The sequence below is a fragment of the Psittacula echo genome (assembly GCF_963264785.1).
Source record: "Psittacula echo genome assembly, chromosome: 6".
Lineage (NCBI taxonomy): Eukaryota > Metazoa > Chordata > Aves > Psittaciformes > Psittacidae > Psittacula > Psittacula echo.
Genome location: NC_137743.1, coordinates 69,490,857 through 69,512,462, shown reverse-complemented (window position 1 = coordinate 69,512,462; position 21,606 = coordinate 69,490,857). Strand labels below are relative to the sequence as shown.

The window sequence follows — 21,606 nt, the reverse complement described above, 5'->3', positions numbered from 1 at the left end:
GCTTGACAACCCTTTCAGTGAAGAAATTTTTCCTATTGAAAATTTCCTGTTGTATACTTCTCACTTGAGTTGTGAAAACCTTTTATCTTAGATTAGGTAATAGATGATTGCAAATACAGTTGTATTTTAATGGTACATGGTATGCATCTGCCAGTTGAAAACACTGTCTTTTTTCTTCTGATGGCAGTAGTAACACACTATGTGTGAAAACATTTGATTCATTATGTAATATAGCGCCAGGTGGGGGTGGAGAGGTGAGGGTTAAAGCCTGCTTCAGTCCTCTTCTTTCTCCATGTCTACAAGAATCTATACAAGCTAAATAATGTAACCAATAATATAGGAATTTTGAAAAGGTACAAAGACAAGATTTTCCTTGAGAAATATGAGGTGTAAAGCTTGCAATAGTTGCAACAAGAGGAGGTAAGGTACTCTGTATTAGAAGAAGAATATTCCCTTTTGAATTTCTTTAACCTGTTCAGCTCAACCTAGTGATTTTATGGCCTTTTCAATCAGGCAATTGTAGCAGAATCACAGAATGGTTAGGGCTAGAAAGGACCTGAAGATCACCTAGTTCAAACCCCTCTGCCATGGGCAGGGATACCTCACACTAGACCACGTTGGCCAAGGCTCTGTCCAACCTGACCTTGGACACTGCCAGGGATGGAGCATTTACCACTTCCTTGGGCAACCTCTTCAAGTGCCTCACCACCCTCACGGTAAAGAACTTCTTCCTTATATCTAAAGTGAACTTCCCCTGTTTTAGTTTAAACCCATTACTCCTTGTCCTGTCATTACAGTCCCTAATGTAGAGTCCCTCTCCAGCATCCCTGTAGGCCCCCTTGAGATCATAGTTTAGTGTTGTCAGCAAACTTGTTGAGGGTGCACTCAATCCCACTGTCCATGTCGCTGACATAGATGTTGAAATAAGACTTTCTCCAATTTTAGTGGTAGATATATATTTTAAAATTTATACATTAAAAGGGGAAAGAAAAAAATATTTTTGCTCGGGAACAGAGCAGCATCAGAATCAGTTTTTCCCATGCAAATATTTCCGAGAAATGGAAGCTTATCACAACAAGTAGGCCACTTTCCGCTGATCATACATTACCACAGTAATACGAGGCACATTTAAGCTTAAAAAAAGATACTTGAGATAAAGTTTTCTGACAGCTATAAATATAGTAATAGTGTTTACTTACCAATCTAATATCATAACTTACACATTTTTTCTTCTTCCTTTTGTTTGAGCAGATCTGAAAGTCTCTTGGTACAGCAAAGAGAAAGAGATCAAGCCGTCACGGTTTTTTAGAATGACTCAGTTTGAAGACAGTTACCAGCTGGAGATTGCTGAAGCTTATCCAGAGGATGAAGGAGTCTATACCTTTGTGGCTAGCAATTCTGTAGGCCAAGTGACAAGCACTGCTACCTTGAAGTTAGAAGGTACAATGTGCAGTTAAAGATGTCTTGTTTAGGTCATGTTCTAATACTAATCTTAATGTACACTGATGATTATATGTGCGTCTTTGTCTGTAATGTTGCCTTTTAACTAGATTAATTACTACCATTTACAATGTCCACAGCACATATTTATGTCTCCAAAATATAGATCATGCACACCAAAATTTATTTCACAATTTTTCAATTTGAATGCACTTCACCTTTTCATTCTCTACTGTATTAGAATATGTCATGCACGAAAGATGGCAGAAATCTTCTTTCTAATGGAAATGCTTTGCTCACACATTCATTGATTTGCCTGTGAGGAGAATCTAGCAAGAGTTTTGCATAAAATTAATCACTTTGAGTGTTGGAAAACATGTTGAATAGAGGTGTGTACCAGGTACTCGGGCAGCTGAAGGGAAATAGTTTACATTCATATAAATTGATGAAACATTGAACAAAGTTTTAAAGCAGAAATATTGTCTAGAGAATTTATTATTGAAGTTCTATATTGTCCTTGATATTATTTAACCATAAATATTTTGCTTTCTTTTCACAACAGATTTTATAAATGATGAATTAGGATAATTCATGCTGTTAAATTGCAAGTTAACACAAAAAATCTTGAATGAGAGAGAAAATTTATTGTAGTGTAGGGTAAGAAATTAAAAGTTGGCATGCTTCTTTTCAGGATTTAAAAAGGTTGAAGAAGTTACATCAGAGTCCCATTGGCATGTTTCTTCATCTGTTTCACTTAAGGAGGAGTCTATTGGCCAAAAGCCCACCTTTATCCAGCCTATTTCAAGCTGCAGGGTATGCAGCGGGGAATCAGTCAGATTTCAAGCTAGAGTCTTTGGCACGCCCAAACCAAAAATCCAGTGGTTTCATAATCAACAACTCATGTTGCCAACAAAAGACTTAGTTTTCCACTTTGATGAGTCTACAGGCACAGCTATACTGATAATAGTAGATGCTTTCTTAGAGCATGCTGGCCAATACTCTTTAAAGGCAAGAAATAGTGCTGGAGAAACAACTTGTACAGCTACACTTACAGTGACTGCAGAAGGTAAAGCCCCATTTTTACTTCAAAGGGATTCAGTTTGTTGCATACCACTCTTTTACATTGTTACTAATCTTCTTCTTTCCTCATTTCACACCTTTTCTTTACCAGCTAATGTTAGCAGTACCTACCCTCTGTAACCCAGCCACTCTCATTTCTTCTGTTTAAGCTGTAACATTCGGAAATTTACAAATTCGTATCTTGATATAGGCCAAAGAATAGAATAATTTTATTGAAAGCATTCAGATTTTTAAAACAAGTAATTATGTGATGTTTATAGCATTGACTGAGGTATTTTACATTATCCTGTAGGAGAAAAAAAAAAAAAAAAGACAATACCCCCTTAAAAAGTTCCATAAGAAGTTTCCAATACTAAATGGACAACTTCAGTAGAAGAAGAGAGAAGCCTCAACCATCTATCAACTGCATGACTAGCTTAGGCATCACTTGTCATTCATATATGTGAATGAATAATCTCTGTGTAAAGAGACTAGTGCATTTGGCATGCTGCATTTTCAAATGAAGATCATTCATTTTCATCCTCCATGCTGTTTGATTTTGTTCAGAGCATGGCTCAGTAAAGTTCTTTAGATACTAATATTGTTATTTTTGTTACTTGATTACACAGTGCAAGCCTTAGATAGGCAAAGTTCTGGGAAAGATGTAAAAGAGTCTATCCAGTCGCAGGCTATAACAGAACTTCATGTTGCTCCTCTCACAAAGAAGAACATTAGAACTTATCAGAAAGAATTAAAATCAGTGCAGCAACCATCCCAGGAGTTGGGTGTACAGGTTTTTGAAAGCATATCAGGAAGTTTGATCAAGAAGTCTACAGGAGTTAAAGAAATGGAAGCCATGAACACAACAATCCTTTCCCAAAGATCTCAGAGCACCAGGATATCTATGACCACTGCTCGGGAAATGAAAGATGTCCCTCCAAAGATTCTCTTGCAACTCAGAGACCTGACTGTGAAATGTGGTGACACTGCTCAGTTCATATGTGCCTTAGAAAATGAATTTTTCTCAGAGTTTCTTTGGCTGCACGAAGGTGAAAGAATAGAAATGTCTGAAAAATTGAAGATATCACAAAATGGAAGTGTCCTACTGCTCACAATCCTAAATGTCCAGCTGATGGATCAAGGACTGTACAGTTGTACGGTATATAATGATTACGGAGGAACAACAACTGCTGCAATACTAACTGTCACAGGTGGTTATCTGACTTTTAACATCATTAATTAACTTTTGCTTCTTCATTATTACTGCCTACAGCTAACTTATATTTCTTTTATTATATTTAATTGAGAAAGCTCTACTAATGCTTAGAGGTATTTCCTCCACATTTACAGCTCTATTCATAAGTGATGTGTGGTACTGGGAGGTTGATATTGTAACTTCATGCCTCTTTCCAGCAGTTACAGATACCTGAGGCTTTTTATTGCTTATATCCTTCCTCATAAGCAGTAAGATGAAAAGCAAATCAGGCTGGTAGGAATTTTTACATTTTAAGAATTCACAAAGCTTGAATTTAAGGAAGAACGTCAAATAAGCAATGTTGAACTAGATACCTTGTCATTTCAATCTCTGTTGGTCCAACTTGTTTCCAATAAGCCAAGGCTCCAATTCCAAGTTTGGCAATATAGTTTGATGGACTTGAAAGTATTAATGGGTGCAAATTGTATTACTGCACTAGTGAGTTTTCCTCTACCCTTAACTCTCATTGGGATATAAGTATTTATTTCCACTTCTTCCTGACATCACCATATTAGAATGTTAGTACTAATGTTACCACTAATGAAGATCCAAAAATGTATTATCACCACACTGGATGGGTGATAGTATTTCTGTTGTGCTGAAAGCAACCAAGTGCAGAAAACTAAGATGAATAATGAGGAAGCCGTTGACCCTATGGATTTCGCTTTTACATATTGAAGTTTCTTTCTTCACCCTTGAGCTATGCAAAGTGCTTTACATAACCTGATGCTACTTATAAATTGAGGCTGTAAATTAAATGCAGAGATGTGCTTGTATTTGGTATTACAGGCCAAGTCTTGGTCCCATGAAAGTCTCATAGGCTTAACTGGTACCTAGAATTAGCCCAGCAGGAATAGAGCTCTTAAATGTGTAATTGCTCATGTTTAATAGCGCTGTTGTGGCACTAATATGCTGGATATTCTCTCAATACTAATTACTAGTGGGTTTTCCCCCTAAGTATAAGGATTTTTTTTTAATTCCTGCAAAACATCTAATCTAATCCTTTTCCTAACTTTATTCTTACCTAGCAAAAGAAGCACAAGCCAAAGCAGTAACAAAAATTACCCTTGAATCAGATACTGAAAGCTTTAAAGCACCCAAAGATTGTCAGTATAAAGAATTTGATGCTAAGCAAGAATCTTCCAAGAAAACCTCAAGTTTGTTTATATCTACATCCCAAAGAGCATATGAAACTGAGAAGCAAAGAAACAGAATCTACTACCCTGATGTTGTGCCATGTGAAGACATCACAGAAACTGATGCCGAAGCACCAGAGTTTCTTGAAACTCTGCCTCCAGAAACCACTGTAAAAGAAGGAGATGATGTGTTACTCTTTTGTATAATGAAAGGTGTGCCTACACCTTGTGTGGTCTGGCTGTGCAATCAGCTAATAGTTGAGGAGTCTGCATTGTGTTCCTTAAAACATGATGGGCCACTGTGCAGTTTAAGATTGTTGAAAGCTGGTCAGAACCACAAGGGTGTATACAAGTGCAGAATAGTTAATCCTGCAGGACAAGCCGAGTGCAGCACCCATCTGAGAGTGACAGGTTGGCAACTGCATGTTCCTTCCAAGTATCAATTCTTCATCCATAACATCATTGCATTCCACTACATTCATCCCCTGGGAGATGATAAGGAACGAGAAGCATCTCATTAGTCTGTGGATTGTTGAATGTTTTCTTCAGGGATTTAAGGCATGACAAAGGCATGTTACATTAGAAACTTTCCCCCTCCCTGCAATAAAGAAAGAAAATCTTACAGAAAAGTGTATGGAGCAAAAAAGTTTGAAAATATTTGATTACTCTGTTCTCAGAATTTATCAAGTGTTTGAATTGTTTGGCATGCATTTATGTTTATGTATGTGTGAACTTCTGTATACTTGCAAGACAGATTGTTTTTTCTTAATATATAAAATTTTAATTGGCATATTTAGTAACTATAGCTCAAAAATATTTTTTGTTTTTCTTTTAGCTCCTGAAAAAGTGGTTCATGAGAAGGTAGAGGAAGAGATTGAAATGGAAGTGAAAGGTACAGTCACCAATGATGTTACACTGAAAAATTAGTATCAGTTAATTAGTAACATTGTGAAAAGCATTTATCTGCTTACAAGTAGTGTCTAATGGGGAAAGAAAGCCACAGTTTAAAGCATATTGGAACATGTTGCATGCTTGTTTTGATATGCAAAGGGTTACTTGCATTATGAGGTTATTTAAGTTTTAAAATATGTTTAAAACTTCAAATTTATAATTTTGCAGCTATATTCTTAACTTTTACTTCATGCTTTGCAGCTGTTCACAGAGCTTTTATTTGTTCAATTTCCTTTTGAATGCATGGAATAGTTTGCTTCAGAAGGAAGTTATACAAATCTTAATCATACTGTTTTTTAAAAAGTTAGCAGCCTAACATTAGCAGTTCAATGAATACTGTTGGATGGATGGATGAAGTATATCAGAAAGCATTTGTTGTTTAGGATATGTGAAAGCTACACATTCCCATTGATTCCTTGCACTTCTTTTACATACATTAATTCATCATTATACATCTCTTACCCTGGCTTGCAGATAGCATAAATGGTTCATGTTGCTTGCTTTTTTTCCCTGTGCATAACATTGTGAAGTTAGTGGCTGTATTAGTTCGAATAAACGCCTTCTCATTTCATGTTAGCTAATACTTACTTTTTAAAAAATCTCTTTCAAATTATTTTTTCTCAATTGTTTGAACATTTAATCTACAAACAGAGGGGTCAGAAAGGGCGTTTATTCTACTGTCTGCAAGTCAGGTAAGATTTTCTTCTTTGCCACCCAAAGACACACAGCTTTTCCAGGCAGAGAAAACATACACGCAGAAGAACGTGTTATTTTGAAATTCATTTTTGCTTGTTCAAGAAGAAATTTCCACAGTCTGAAGAAAGAACAGACAACGAACGATTTTCGTGTCAATCTTTAAAACAGAGCAAGGCATTGCGTTTATTCGAACAAATATGGTGAGTGAATTACTTTCTTTTCCTGGGTGTGTGATGAAATCTGTTGCATGCCCATTTTTTATTTCAATTTATTGCTATTTCATTTTTTCTCAATCAGAGGACAGGCAGAGCGTAGCATGTTGTAACCCAGTCTCTTTCTCTTGCAGGGCAGCACAGCAAGGTGAACCTCGAGGGACCTGGCACAGTGGCAGTGCCGGCTTGCCCCCAGAACTGTAAACCCACCTTCACACAGGGCCTGAAGTGTAGGTCTGTCTTGGAGGGGGACCCTGCACTCTTCTGGTGCAAGCTGGTGGCATGTCCAGCGCCCCACATGGCCTGGTTTCACAACAACCGGCCAGTCCGCCAGGACTGTCGCAAGGTGATCCGCACTGAGAGTGAGGAGCACATGCACCATGCCAGCCTGGAGGTGTGGGATGTGCAGGAGCATGATGCTGGCAGCTACAGGGTATTTGCCATTAACAGTGAGGGCTCAGCTGAGTCCACTGCCTCGCTACTCGTGGCACACAGAGGGGAGCAGAAGGGTTTTCCAGGGAAAGCAGGGTGTATGCGAGAGAGCTGGCAGTGCCTGCTGCAGCAGCGGCAGGAGGACCGGCTGCGGGTGGTGCTCCGCTGCACTGGCTCACCCTTCGACAAGGGACAGGAGGCAGAGCAGTTGCCTGGAGACTCCTCCCCCGCTCGTGGCATGGTACGAACCATCCGCTTCCAGAGGCTGCCACTGGTGGGGTCTCACCGTCCAGGGTTGGCACGTGGCAGGGAGCCTAGTGATATAGTGGCAGATGCTGAGGAGCTGCTGGATGAGGAGATCCGTTGGAAGCTACAACGGCTGCGGGAGGCAAAGAGAGCAATGCTGAAAAAGAAGCAGGAATCCTTCATGTCCATGCCCCAGGCAAGCCCTTCTGAGAAGCCCAGCCCGCCTGAGGCTGCTGCCACAACTGATGGCTCGGAGTCCCTCAGGATGCAGGTAGTGAAGGGGTACTGGAAGCCCAAGGCTGTGAAGCAGAGATGGCAGGTGCCACGTGGACTTCTGGAGCCCTGCCCACCCCTCTTTGTCCAGGAGGTCAAGCCCCAGGAGGCTGTTGAGGGGCACAGATGCACATTCTCCTGCCTCTTCCATGGCCGCCCACAGCCCACTGTCACTTGGTACAATAATGCCAAGCCTGTGGGACGCATCCAGGGCACTGCTGTTCACACCACAGAGTGCTGCTCTACACTGACCTTCCCATCCGTGCTCCCACAGCATAGTGGCACCATCACCTGCGTGATCTTCAACCCACTGGGCACAGTCAGCACTTCAGCTGCACTCTATGTGAGGCAGCGGATGCAGGCCTATATAGGCTACATGGCCATGAAGAAGGAAGAGAAAGAGGAAGAGGAGGAGAAGGTGAAGGAGGAAAAAGAAGAGGAGAAAGAGAAGGTGGAAAAGGTGGAAGAAAAGGAGTTGGAGGAAGAGGAGGAAGTCAGCCTGGCCTTCACAGTGGAGCAGGAACGGTCAAGTACAGTTGCAGACTCAGACTTGCTGTCACTGCCTGTGGAAATCAAAATCACTGCCCCCACTCCAACACCAGAGCAAGACACAGAGATAAAGGAGACCACACGGCCCTCTTCAAACCAAACTGCTCCTACCATAAAGCACAAGTTCAAGTTTTCATTTGATGTGGGAAATGAGCCACCCCAAATTGTGGCAGAAGCCCCAGCACACATTCATTGCCATGAAGGGGAGGCAGTGGTGTTGGAGTGTGCTGTGTCTGGGCAGCCCCCACCAGCTGTGGTCTGGTCCCTGAATGGTCAGTGCCTTTCTGCCAGTGAAAGGCTGAGGTTTGAGGAAGGCAAGAATGGCATATATTGCTTGCACATCCAAGGGGTCTCTGTCACAGATGCTGGGCTGTATTCATTTGTGGCCAAGAATGTGGCTGGAACAGCGCAGACAGCCTCTGAGCTGACAGTAGAGCCCAGTGAAGCCAGACTGTATAGCAAGGATGGAGGCACTGAGAAACTGCCTTCTACGGACCATACTCTGCACCTTGAGGGTCTCAGCGCACTTGGGAATGATGAAGAGGAAAAGATCACATGTTCCAAGGAGGAGAAAGCACAGCTATCCTTGTCCCTGAGGCTGTCTCCATCTCCTAGTGAGCAACTGGAAGGGGAGTGTGAGAAAACCCCTCACTTCAGGGAAAGTGAGATGGAGGAAACAGTGCAGGATATCATGGAAGTTTATGGTAGGCAAGAAACAAGTTATACAGAAGAAAGTGTGAGGGATACAGATGATATTTCCGAGATGATGCAGCACAGGGGAAAAGGTGTCTCCGAGGAACACAGCTTTGGAATTGATATCACTGAGCTGCATCCCAGCATGCCCAGAGACGAACATGAACTAGTGGCCAAGGACTCAGGTCACTTTTCAGAGGAGCTGGAGGCTGAAGGAGACAAGGTGGTACCACATACAGATACTCTGTCTTGGGACATCTTGAAGTCACCATTTATGGAAGTGAAAGGACAAACACATGGCTCTGAGCAGTCTGTTCTGGCAAGGGAGCACGAGGATTCACAATTCTTTATTCCTATATCATCTATGGTGCAAGAGGAAAGTGATGTTTGCATGCAGGAGACTGATGTCTCTGCCTGGGAGGCAATGTCTACTGATGTGCCTCTTATAGAAAAGCCAAGTGTGCCCCAACTGCAGAACAACAGTGCAAGCACACCCACAAAGGAGCAGTTTGGCTTTTATGACTTATGTACAGAGGAGCAGCAGGAGGAACAGGCCAAGGAGCAAGAGACATCAGTTGGTATTGAACAGGACATCAAGGTTGATGATCATCTTTGTAAAGAAGAAATGACTGATGCTCAGGATATCACACACTGGGATATTCACAATTATGGACGAATGCTGCAAGGAATGGAGTCTGATGCAGGTAACTCTTCCTTGGGTCTAATCCTCACTCCTCCTGGCATAGAAACCTCAGGTCAGGATTTTACTGAGGAAGTTGAGGTTCACCTAGAAGAAGTACAATTCAAAGAGCAGCTGTTGCCATCTGAGACTGATGAGACTAATGTCAAATTTGATCTGAAAAAGTTTGTGGAGCCTTTTCCAGCTGCACATACCGTGGACACGGAACAGGCACAACCCCCTACAGCTCTGGAGAGCACGGAGGTAGGCATAGAAACCTCAGGTCAGGATTTTACTGAGGAAGTTGAGGTTCACCTAGAACAAGTACAATTCAAAGAGCAGCTGTTGCCATCTGAGACTGATGAGACCAATGTCACATTTGATCTGAAAAAGTTTGTGGAGCCTTTTCCAGCTGCACATACAGTGGACACAGAACAGGTACAACCCCCTACAGCTCTGGAGAGTACGGAGGTAGGCACAGAAACCTCAGGTCAGGATTTTACTGAGGAAGTTGAGGTTCACCTAGAAGAAGTACAATTCAAAGAGCAGCTGTTGCCATCTGAGACTGATGAGACCAATGTCACATTTGATCTGAAAAAGTTTGTGGAGCCTTTTCCAGCTGCACATACCGTGGACACGGAACAGGCACAACCCCCTACAACTCCAGAGAGAGTGGAGGTAGGAGTGACTGGGCTCATCCCCACTGTGCACAAACATGATGTGGCTGTGGAAGAGATGTCTCAAAGTAAGGAGCAATGTGAGAGCTACATGATGCAGGAGAAGGATGTCCGTGCCCAGGAAGAAGCACAGCCAAGAGAAATCAGAAGGGCTGATTTGCAAATCCCTAATGGGGACCATGGCAGCATCATGATAAAAGAAGGATCTTCTGCTGAAGAAATTAATGAGTCAGAGCTGAGCATCTGTGGGGAGGATTTACTTGAGCAACAAATTCATAGTTTTCTGGTGGAGTCCACATCAGATTTCCAAAAAGGAGTTGAGGAAATACATGTGTGGAAGACTGAGGAACAACTGGAGACCACAGACTCCCAAAGTGATAACTTCATCACTAACTTGAAAAAAGCTGCATGTGAACAGAAACCCCAGGCTGGGCATCAGGCTGAGGAGGAAGAAGCTTCTGGATTAGAAAAGATCTTTGAGACAGGAACGAGAATCTCCACCTGTGAGACAGAAAGCACAGATTCCCCTGAGGAGATGCTCAGGGACACCCAACAGGAACCAAACACAAACAAGAGCTTCTCTTTTGGGCAGCTCTTCCGTGGTTTAATAATGGATGATCCTGTAGCGCAGGAGCAAAAGAAGGAGTCTTGGGATAAGAAGAGAACTCCCACTGAGGAAGCCTCTGAGCACAGCCTGGATAGAGAAGGACCAGGTCCAGAGCCCAGTGCTGTTCAGGCCTCAGAGCTGGAGCCTGACTTGTCCCTGGCCAAGTATTTAAGGTCAACTGGGATGCAGAAAACTCCAGATTTCAAAGGCACAGTTCAGAAGGACCATCGAGAGAACATCACTTCACTGGAAGTGGAGGAGGTAACCTTCAGCACGGTTTATGAATATTACAGCAACCAGCAGGAACTCACCAGGCCCTTCTCTCCTGAATCAGAAATGTCTATAGAGCTGGAAAGTGGAAGTGGAGAGGAGTCGCCTGATTCAGACCGCTTCTACACACCTCCCTCCTCGGTGGAGATCTTTGAAACTGCTTCATCAGCATCCTACCACACACCTCTCAGCACACCTGAGCTCTACTCCACACCGTCTGAAGGTTCAGAGTACAGCACACCACCCGAACGCTACTCCACGCCATCTGAAGAGGGCTCAGAGTACATCATGCCACCCCAGCACTACTCCACGCCGTCTGAAGAGGGCTCAGAGTACATCATGCCACCCGAGCACTACTCCACCCTGTCTCAAGAGGGCTTAGCGTACAGCATGCCACATGAGTGCTACTCCACACCGTCTGAAGAGGGCTTAGTGTACAGAACGCCACATGAGTGCTACTCCACACCGTTTGAAGAGGGCTCAGTGTACAGCATGCCACATGAGCGCTACTCCACACCGTCTGAAGAGGGCTTAGTGTACAGAACGCCACATGAGTGCTACTCCACACCGTTTGAAGAGGGCTCAGTGTACAGCATGCCACATGAGCGCTACTCCACACCCTTGGAGGGTTCCAAATGCTGCACACCCTCAGAGCACTACTTCACACCCTTTGAGGGACCCTGCTCTGCAACAGGAGACAGCACGCCATCAGAGCACTACTGGACACCCACTGGGGAGTATATGGATGCCTTGGCCATGTTCCATCTCTGTGAGAGAAGGCAGGACCCTTCAGACCAGCCACAAGCTGAGGTATTTAGGACCCCCCGTGAAGCACTGGAGCCATCAGGCAGGCAGATGCCACCTGCATTCCTCAAGGCATTCAGCAGGAAGAGGCTGTATGAGGGCAGCACACTGAGCTTTGCAGCAGAGGTGGTGGGAGTGCCCAAGCCAGGAGTTAAGTGGTATCATAATAAATCTCTGTTGGAGCTGGATGAGAGAGTGCAGATAGAGAAGGATGGGGATAAGTGTATGCTGGAGATTACTAATGTCCAGAAAGCGGATGAAGGACAGTATATGTGCCATGCAGTGAACATTGTTGGGGAAGCTAAGAGTATTGCTCATGTGGAAGTTTTGTCTGAAGATGAGCAATCACTAGCACTGCCACCTCCTGTCACTCATCAGCATGTAATACACTTTGATCTGGAGCAAAATACATCTTCAAGGTCACCTTCACCACAGGAAATCCTCTTGGAAGTGGAGCTGGATGAAAATGAGGTAAAGGAGTTTGAGAAGCAGGTCAAAATCATAACCAGCCCTGAGTTTAGCCCAGATAAGAAGAGCATGGTTGTTTCTCTGGATGTCCTTCCACTTGCCTTGTTGGAGCAAGCTGCAGGCTTGGCTGCAGAGCATGAGGATATAAAAATTGATTTCCAAGTTACAGAAATGCCTCCCCAATTTGCTGTGCCCTTTTCAGATGTCAAGGTGACAGAAGGCTTGGAGGCAGTGTTTGAGTGTGTGGTAACAGGTACTCCTGTCCCAGTAGTGCAGTGGTTCAGAGGTGACATCTGTGTGAAACCTGTGACAGGGAAATATGTTGTGAGCCAGAAGGAGGGACTTCACAGTCTGAAGGTCCAAAAAGTAGGTCCCTCTGATGGTGGCTGGTATCACTGTCGGGCAATGAATAGGTTAGGAGAAGCGATGTGCAAAGGCTCCCTCATAGTCGTGGCTCAGCAGGGAGCAAGTGCTAATGTGAGCAGTGAGACAATCACAACCAGTGAACGACACAGGTCCCAGAAGTCTGACTTGCTTTTATGTAAGACTTTGAGTCCAGGTGACCAGTCAGAAATAGAGCTGGAGTCTGAGTTTGAGCAGCACAAAGATGACTCGGAAAAAGCAATCCAACTGCTTGCAGTGGCTCAACAACAGCAGGAAGTGGAAGGGGAGAAGTGTGTCAATGTTAGTTTTGACGTGTTTGCAGAACCATTCCAAGAGGAACGGGTTGAGTTTAGAGCAGAGGACTCTGAGAGCGGCAGCTTTGAGTTCCAGGTCACAGAAGCTGCTCCCACATTTCTGAAGCTCATTTCTGACTACAGTACATTTCTAGGTGCCTCAGCATGCTTCCAGTGTCTTGTGACTGGTTTTCCTCATCCAACTGTCTGCTGGTACAAGGATGGGGTGTTATTGGAAGGGGACAGGTACTGTGTGCAAGAAGAGGAGGGGGGCTCTCATAGCCTTACTATTGAAAACTTGATGCAAAGTGACAGTGGGCAGTACAAATGTGTAGCCACTAACAGGGCAGGAATGGCTGAGACCTGTGCTGTGTTAACATTATACTGAATTCCCATTATTTATTTGAGTCTCTTTCTTTTGAAACACTAGAGGTTTTTATGCTGTTGTTCACTGCTGGGAAAAATGCAGCACTCATATTAGGGGCATTGTTTTTCATCTTTTTAGGGATGAAAACCACTCTATGTGGGCATATTTTTGTCTCACTTAAACTTGCTTGTTGGGGAATTTAAATGAGATTTAATGTGTGCATAGGTTTTGTGCACACTCTGCACAAAGGTGTATTTCAGACTCCAAAGCTCCTTACTCATTCTTGTAAAGATACTGTAATTGACACTCAATTATGGAGGACTGAATTTTTTCGTATAGTGTACATAATCCTGTGTGTCTGTAACAGTCGTTGTTGGTTTAGGCAGGCTAGAAATCCCCTGAATATGTAGAAATCACTTTTTTCTTGTAACCTAAAGGTATGGAATACTAATTTATGCTTGCTCTTTAGTTTGGTCATAGTTTTGTGGAAGTCTGGACATAGTTTTGTGAAAGAACTCCTTTAAACTGGTATTCCCCCTTCTCACAATGTTGTCTTAGAACATGTGAGTCTCACTGAGTCAAATCCTGTGTCTACAGTTTCTATCACTGCAATATTCTTACATTTGTGGGTCACATTCTACTGACTCATGGAACTAAATGACTTTTTTTTTTTAAGTCAATGGAATTATGCTGTTGCAAAGAAAAGCAACACAGTGGGAAGAAAATGAAAGTTTTGCATTAGTAGAGACTGGACAGGATTTTTTTCTCTATTACCAAGTAATAAACATGAAAACATATTTTGTACTGTATCTGTAGAAGTTAAGGGGAAAGGAGAGGGAGCATAATAAATCAATGATTTAACTGTAAATGAATTACAATAATTTTAGTTGTCCCCATATTCCAGTGTCATTCATAGAAAATACATATTAGTAAAAAAGTGAGAGATTTTTATGCAACGTTCTTGTTTCACATTAGAATGGAATTTCTATGTACTCTTTTTTTCTTTATTTTTCTTTTTTTAATTAGTAACAGTTAAGTGTGCTATGTGTTAAGATGACCAGAAATAAGTAGAATACATTCAATTTTATCTATTTGTGGCATTTTCTCAGCAGAAGAGATTTTTATATTAATGTTCTCAATGCAAGTATATATTTTCATATTTAAATAATGCTAATACATAGGAAGAGGAATCAGTAGTAGCTGACCTAATAAATCAGAACTAAATCTATCTTATATAACAATGATTAAGAAAAATATGTTAAAAGCACAAAAGTTATTAATGCTTATCAGAAGTTAAATAACTGTAATTTATGTGCCATCTTTCCAGTTACCTATATGCCAAAGTGAAACCTTGAGTTCAGCAACCCTAAGCAAAAAATATTTTTACTTTGATTACTTGTAAATACCTAGAAAAACTTTATAAACAAGTTCCTGTCAATCAGTTGTCTTGCAAAGTCCTTTAAGGAGCATAGTGATTTATGAAAGAAGGAGCAAGTATAAAAGAACTATTCCTATAGTACATTCAGTAATGTTTTTGCATGGTCTTATTTCTGAGTTTGATGTGTCCTCACACCGAGGTCAGCGTGCCCCAAAAACTCAATAATCTTTTAAGACCATCCTGTCATTCACCTGGCATAGCAATTTTTGATCAAAAGAGTCACTTTGCCAAATGTGTTTCCCAGTATAAATTTAAAGTCAAAAGTGGCAAGTTCCAGTGACTCAGGATGTAGGAAAAATTACTGGAGTGGTCAGGCTAATACCAATCTGTCACTTCCGGGTTTTGCCAGTCAATACCCAATGATAAATATTTAAGATCTGTACATTGTTAAAAAGCAGAGATAATTGTGATTTCTCATAGATAATGGTGGTAGGAAAGAGAAGCATGAGTGTCTGATCCAGCGTAATGCTGGGAAAGAATTGCTTCATGATGTGTCCTTAATCCATTCCTTGTGTAGATGTGAAGCACTAACTGATTCATTAGACAGCAGAGGTCCCTAGGGAAGCTGACATGAATTGTCTGATGTTATGTCAGCCGTGACATGAGAAGTCTTTTATGTCCAGAGTCAAACCAGGTCTTTCATTAGGTCCTAAGCAAGTGTGTTTAATTTGCATGTAAATGAAATACAATTTTTATTAGAAACAGGCTCATAATTTTGTTTTGAGCCCTAAGCCAAACAGGTCCAAGTTCATATTCACATCTGAGATATGGCCAAGAATTTTTATCTCTACCTGCATAGTAGTAGTGTTTGTGGTTTATCTAAGTTTAAAGTCTTATTTTAAGCTTCATACATTAGCCAGGAGCACTATAATGTGCTTACAGAGAAACAAAGTGTCACCTAAGATGCAATGATATAAATCTGGAGTAACTCTAGTTTTGGATAAACTTACCCTGGGGCAACTGGCAGACTTTGAGCCATGATTGACCTTTTCTCTTGTGCTTCCACAGGAATTATAAAACCCACAATTTCATTGTCAGGTTTAATGTTGTCTTCATTTCTACAAACCTAGTAATTAAAGAAAAGGATGAATTATGTTTGTCATCAATGTGTATTGAATGTTAACATGTATGGTTAATTTGTGAAATAAATATGTAAATGATTTAAGTCTGTTGCTTCTTGTACTTTATTCACTTCATAGACACAGCTAAAATATGAAAAAGAATCTGTATACTTCTTCTGGCATAAATATTCAGGAACACAAAAAAGTGCATTAATTTTTGCCAAACTTTTGTATATAATGCATTCGCATGTGTGTTAATATAGGTTCCATTCTGCAATTATTATACTTTATTATGGCCACGCATTTCTCAAATTCACTCACACATTGTATTTTTGGGGAAACTGCCCTACTCTTTTAACAAAGCTGGTAGGTAAATACTGAAGGATTGGTGTAATTTTTTAAGTTTTTTAATTTTCTTTTTACCTAAGCATCTCTTCTCTGCAGTCAATCACTGTGTGCACGGTGCTATGTCATGTTTATTATGGTATCTGTGGCAAAATTAGTCATTGATAAAACCAATGAGAAATAATTGGGTAAGGCATATTCTATTCTTTCTAGTTGCTATTGGAATGCAGCAAAAATTATTGTCTCACAATAAGTTTTGGAACTTAAGGCACTGTAATTGAGAAACTTATCAAGGTTCACCTGGGGACATTTATCCACTCACATTTCTTCTATTCTTGTTTAACAAGTCTCATATCTTCCCAGTGTCAAATACTGTGGGCCTTATCTGAGCAAATTTGACTCAGTGAGGACAATAGGATTTGATTTCCAAAGGTGTTTTTCTGTGCTGTGGTTTTCATGGATGGCTTGGTCTTTTCCTGGAAGTCTCAGACTTCACTGATGTTTCTAGTGTCAAGCATCTGCAGAGAATGACATGTTCTTGATGTCTGTTTCCTCTCATTTTTAAACCACTATTATAACAAAGTGATCCAACACAAAAATGTCTAAATTCACAGAGGCAAGGAAAAGAAAAACCTTAAAGTGTTCTGTCTTCTTTTTCTCTGCTATTGTGGGAGTTCTAATATTCAGCATTATGACAGGGAGGAATTTAAAACCAGAGATTTGAATGAGTGACATCAAATCAAGGGTGCAAACTTGCAGTTTTAGTAATAATGATGTTCTAAGCGTAAGAGTCTAATGACAAAACTAGGACAAAGTAGGGAGAGGTAATATCTTAGTGTATTAGACAAAGATAGAGTTGAAAGAGATGAATGAGCTGCACTAGAAGAAGGATTGGTGCGCTGAAAATTTTGTATTATTTTCCCAATCCTGTAATTCTGCTTTTTCTTTGCAGGCTTTGAATTAAACCAGAGTCTTAGCACTGCTCTGCTGTACTTGCTTGTATGAGTGAGCATACATACAAATATGTATGGCATATACTACTTTAATTATATTTGTGAAATGGAGTAATGTTGCTTGACTGTTGCTTGCACTGTACACCTTGGGGGCATTCCTAAACCATACTGTAATGTCAGGCTTTTAAAGAGACATCCATATTGATCCAGATAGGAAGTTCATAAGTAACCTGACAGCACAGCATGTCTCGCTGGTTTTGGCAGGTGTGCATTTGACAGCAACAGGACCTCATGTTCGTTGTTAACTGCTGTTTATTGCTATCTAGTGTTTTCTTAAACGTCCTACTAAAACTAAACAATTTTTTTCCATACAGACTTTGCTAGCTCTCTTCCTGTGTCTTCTGAGGAAGGAAGAAGTGAAGGCTACAGCAGTGGCCTTCAGTTGCATGATAAAGAAAAAACACTTGAATTTGAGCCTGAAAAACCAGTTTATTCCAGCAAAGCAAAGATGAAAATGGAGGGGTCCCAAGCCCCTGTTTTCCTAAAACAGGTCTCAAATGTTGAAGTCTGGCAGGGAGATGTAGCTAGGCTCTCTGTCACTGTTACTGGCAGTCCCACACCCAAAGTCCAGTGGTTTTTCAACAGTATGAAGTTAACCTCATCTACAAACTGTAAGTTAGTGTTTGCTGGCAATGATCACAGCCTCATCCTCCCATATGCAGGTGTAGAGGATGAGGGTGAGTACACATGTGTGGCCAGCAATGTACATGGTGAGACCACATGCAGCGCCCACCTCCGTGTGCGTCAGCAGATACCAGGGGTCCCCTGCTTTGCCAGAAAGCCGGACAGCATACAATGTGCACCAGGACTCACCGCAGTCTTTGAGTACACTGTGGCTGGGGAGCCATGCCCTGATGTGCTGTGGTTCAAGGGGAGTGAAGAGCTTTTCTCCGATGCACGTCATTCTGTTGCACACCACCCTGATGGGTCAGGCTCCCTGACAGTGCAGGAGTGCATGGAAAAGGACACTGGGCTTTACATATGCAAGGCAGTGAGTGCCCTGGGCGAGGCCACGTGCTCTGCTGAGCTCCTTGTGCTGCCTGAGGAGCATGCTGTTTACAGGCAAAGCCCAGCCCTGCAGCATTCTGCAGTGGCAGAAGACCAGAGTCCCTTATCATATGAGGAGGCTGGTGAACTTCCTGCTGCAGAAGGAGCACTGAGACTTGAGGCCATGAAGGAGCCCCTGGCTCTCCTTCAGCTCCAGATGAGCCAGGAGGAGCATGTGCTGCCCAGGGAGGACATCTTGCCCAGCCTGCCACCAGCCTGCCTGGCTGCACAGAGTGTTGAAGAGATGCTCACCCAGGCAGCCACAACACAAGAGAGTGGCAAGCTTTTGGCAGAGCCCCTGGAAACCTTCCCTGCTGGCCCCCAGGGTGTGGTGCCTGCGGCAGCAATGGAGACACGACTGCCAGGCTGCCTTGGGACTGTAGCCACACAGATACTCTTGCCCAAAGAGCAGGTCATCCCCGAGACAGCAGAGCAAATGGGTGCCCTGAAGACAGAGGATTCCCAAGCCCTTCTACAGGTGTCAAGCACCACTGAGAGCCATGCCATAGATGGTGACCATATGCACGTCCTTGAGGGCTTCCAGGCAATGCAAGGTGACCTGAAGGCTGAACCTAAACTTGCTTCTGAACTGGCCTTCACTGGGGGCCAAGCTGTTCCTCTGGAGACTGCTTCTCCCCTGGAAGCAGCAGAGGAAGACTTTGCTGCAAGAATCCGTGAGGGGCAGGCTCTGAGATTTCCCTTGCTGCTAGAAGAAAAACAGCCCCTGGAGGAGGAATGTGTTGTCAGTCTTGTCAAAGAAGGAAAATCCTGTGATGAAACCTCTGAGCTGAAGTCCCAGCAGGCTGAGACAACTATGGAGGCAGAAATACCCCTGGAGCAGCCTTTGTCTGCACAAGTAATCAACAGTGTGACTGGGCATAGTCAAATCAAGGATGTGGGCGCAGCTGCAGCCACTGCTGATGTAGCCTCTGCGGGTGTTCCCATTGAGACACCCACAGAAATATTGAAAGGGAAAGAGAAAAGGGAAGAAATACGTGAGGAAGAGAGCACAAAAGTTTTGGAAGCTAAAACTGGGAAGGTACAGGTCAAAGAGAGTTATCCTGTCATACATAGCAACCTGGTCGACACTGTTGTGGAGGAAGGAGAAAGCGTCAGTTTGGTGTCTGTCATAACAAACGTCAGGGAGGTGAACTGGTACTTTGAGGGTAAACTGGTGTCTTCAGGTGACAAATTCAAGTGTTTCCAAGATCAGGACACGTACACACTAGTAATAAGCGAAGCATGCAGTGATACTCACCAAGGAGAATACACCTGTGAGGCGCTGAATCAAGGTGGAAAAAGAGCAACAGCAGCAAAACTTACAGTTGTTAAAAGAGGTTGGATTATGGGGATAAAATACGGTCTTTCTAATACACTGCTCTACTAATGAAACTACCCTACTATGTGTCTGTATCTTTGGATACAGATACAATATTAATATCACTATGCCACTAATCAGAGGGCTCCCTTTCTCTCTGGATTTATGGTCTCCTTTTACCAGATTGCAGTCTCTCACTTCCCTCACTCCAGTCTTTGGTCAGGAACTTTGTTGCTTCCTGTTCTCATGACACAAGCACAGTCAGGACAAGCTGTACCTTGATCCCCACGACTTCTCCCATTTTTGCCTGTGAAGTGAACCTGCTCTTCCTTTCTCACTGCTGCACCCTCTCACTCTTTGTAGTTATTGCCCAGTTTCAGCACAATTTCTCATTTGCACCACAATTTCTTACAGCTTCAGGATAGTGTGGTAGATGTTTGTATTGCCTTGTTATTTTTCATCTCTATCGCACATGATTTTTCCAGTATCACCACTGTGTTTCCTGATGTCATTAATGCACCATAACACCGTCTGTCCACTGAGCCTGGTACTGCTTTTATTTCTTACTTTTTTCTTTCACAGTCACGTTACGCAGATTGCAAGTAAATCACCTTTCCTTTATTTTCAGTCAGTCACTTCACTGTTACTTTCCAGAATGTCACAGGCAGAGCTTTGAGTTACTCTCTGCTTCTAATTTCAGTTGCACCGATCCTGAGGAGAAGGCTCACACCAGTGGAGGTGGCTGTAAATCATGTGGCCAAGTTTACCTGTGAGGTAGAGACTGCACCCAATGTCAAGTTCCAGTGGTACAAAGCCGGCCGAGAGATATATGATGGGGATAAATACTCCATTCGCACCTCCAACTACCTCTCCACGCTTGAGATCCTGAGGCCCCAGGTTGTTGACTGCGGAGAGTATAGCTGTAAGGCTTCCAACCAGCATGGCAGTGTAAGCTCTACAGCCCTGTTGACAGTGAGTGGTAAGTACAGACTTTCAAACACTTCTCTATAAAATATCTTGGCATATTGTAATGCTTTCATTGCTATACTTATACATATTCATGGTAGAGCTCTTGATTGCCATTGTTATACGTAGTCCATACCTAATTTAGGCAGGCATAAGCATAAAGAAGGAATAATTTTTGAAAATGCTGCTTTTAGGTGCTTTCTGTATCTAGAAAACAGAATCCGTGTGAAGTTTCAGAAGGCAAGAAGGAATGGGGAGAGAGAGAGTGGGAGAAACTAGATTGTCAACAGAATGGGATTGCTTTGTGAATACATTCTTGAAGAAAGTCTATGACATCTGGATGACAACGTACACTTTTAAATCTGATTTCTTTGGTATAATAACTGTGCAGTTATCTTGGCACCCTATGTTTATGCTGCATCTATACTTGCGATGCAGGCTATGCAGCTACACATACCTGAACTTCTGTGTACCATGGCCAGAGAAAACCCATGTGTGACTGGGGAAATAGATCTTAAAGACTAAAAGATGGTTTAAAGCTGCTTCAGGTTTTGATCTTTTTGTCTATTGAGGGCTATATAATTATCTTCTTTCTTTTTTTTTTTTCTTTAAAAAAAATCCAAACCACCACCTTTAGGGCTCTTTGTGTACAATGATTTTTTTTTTTTTACATTGAATTTTCTCTTTATGGGAGGAGTCTTTATGTGCTCTTTGCTAAGTGCCAGATGCTAGAGGCTAAAGAAAGCTGCAGAACCTGTGAAACGCATGCAAACTTGTCCATCTTGAGAGAATGGTACACAAACATGCCAGTCTTGAAGGGAGGGAAGTTCCAGCTTTTGGTTTATTTCCCTTTAGTCTGTACATTCCTCCAGAGACCCAAAAAGTCTTCAAGCTCTGAAGCAATATACAGACCCAAGAAGTACAAAC

General features: G+C 42.3%; 1 protein-coding gene across 1 annotated transcript in view; it reads left to right on the top strand.

Moving 5' to 3' along the window:
- The window catches only part of TTN (titin), a gene marked incomplete at its 5' end in the record, with an annotated part of 249,006 nt that overhangs the window by 33,622 nt on the left and 193,778 nt on the right, over positions 1-21,606 (top strand). Inside the window, 3 exons of the mRNA XM_080620353.1 lie at positions 1,252-1,440; positions 5,726-5,782; positions 20,414-20,692. Of these exons, the coding sequence (XP_080476479.1) occupies positions 1,252-1,440; positions 5,726-5,782; positions 20,414-20,692 (525 nt within the window). The remainder of the gene's footprint in view (positions 1-1,251; positions 1,441-5,725; positions 5,783-20,413; positions 20,693-21,606) is intronic.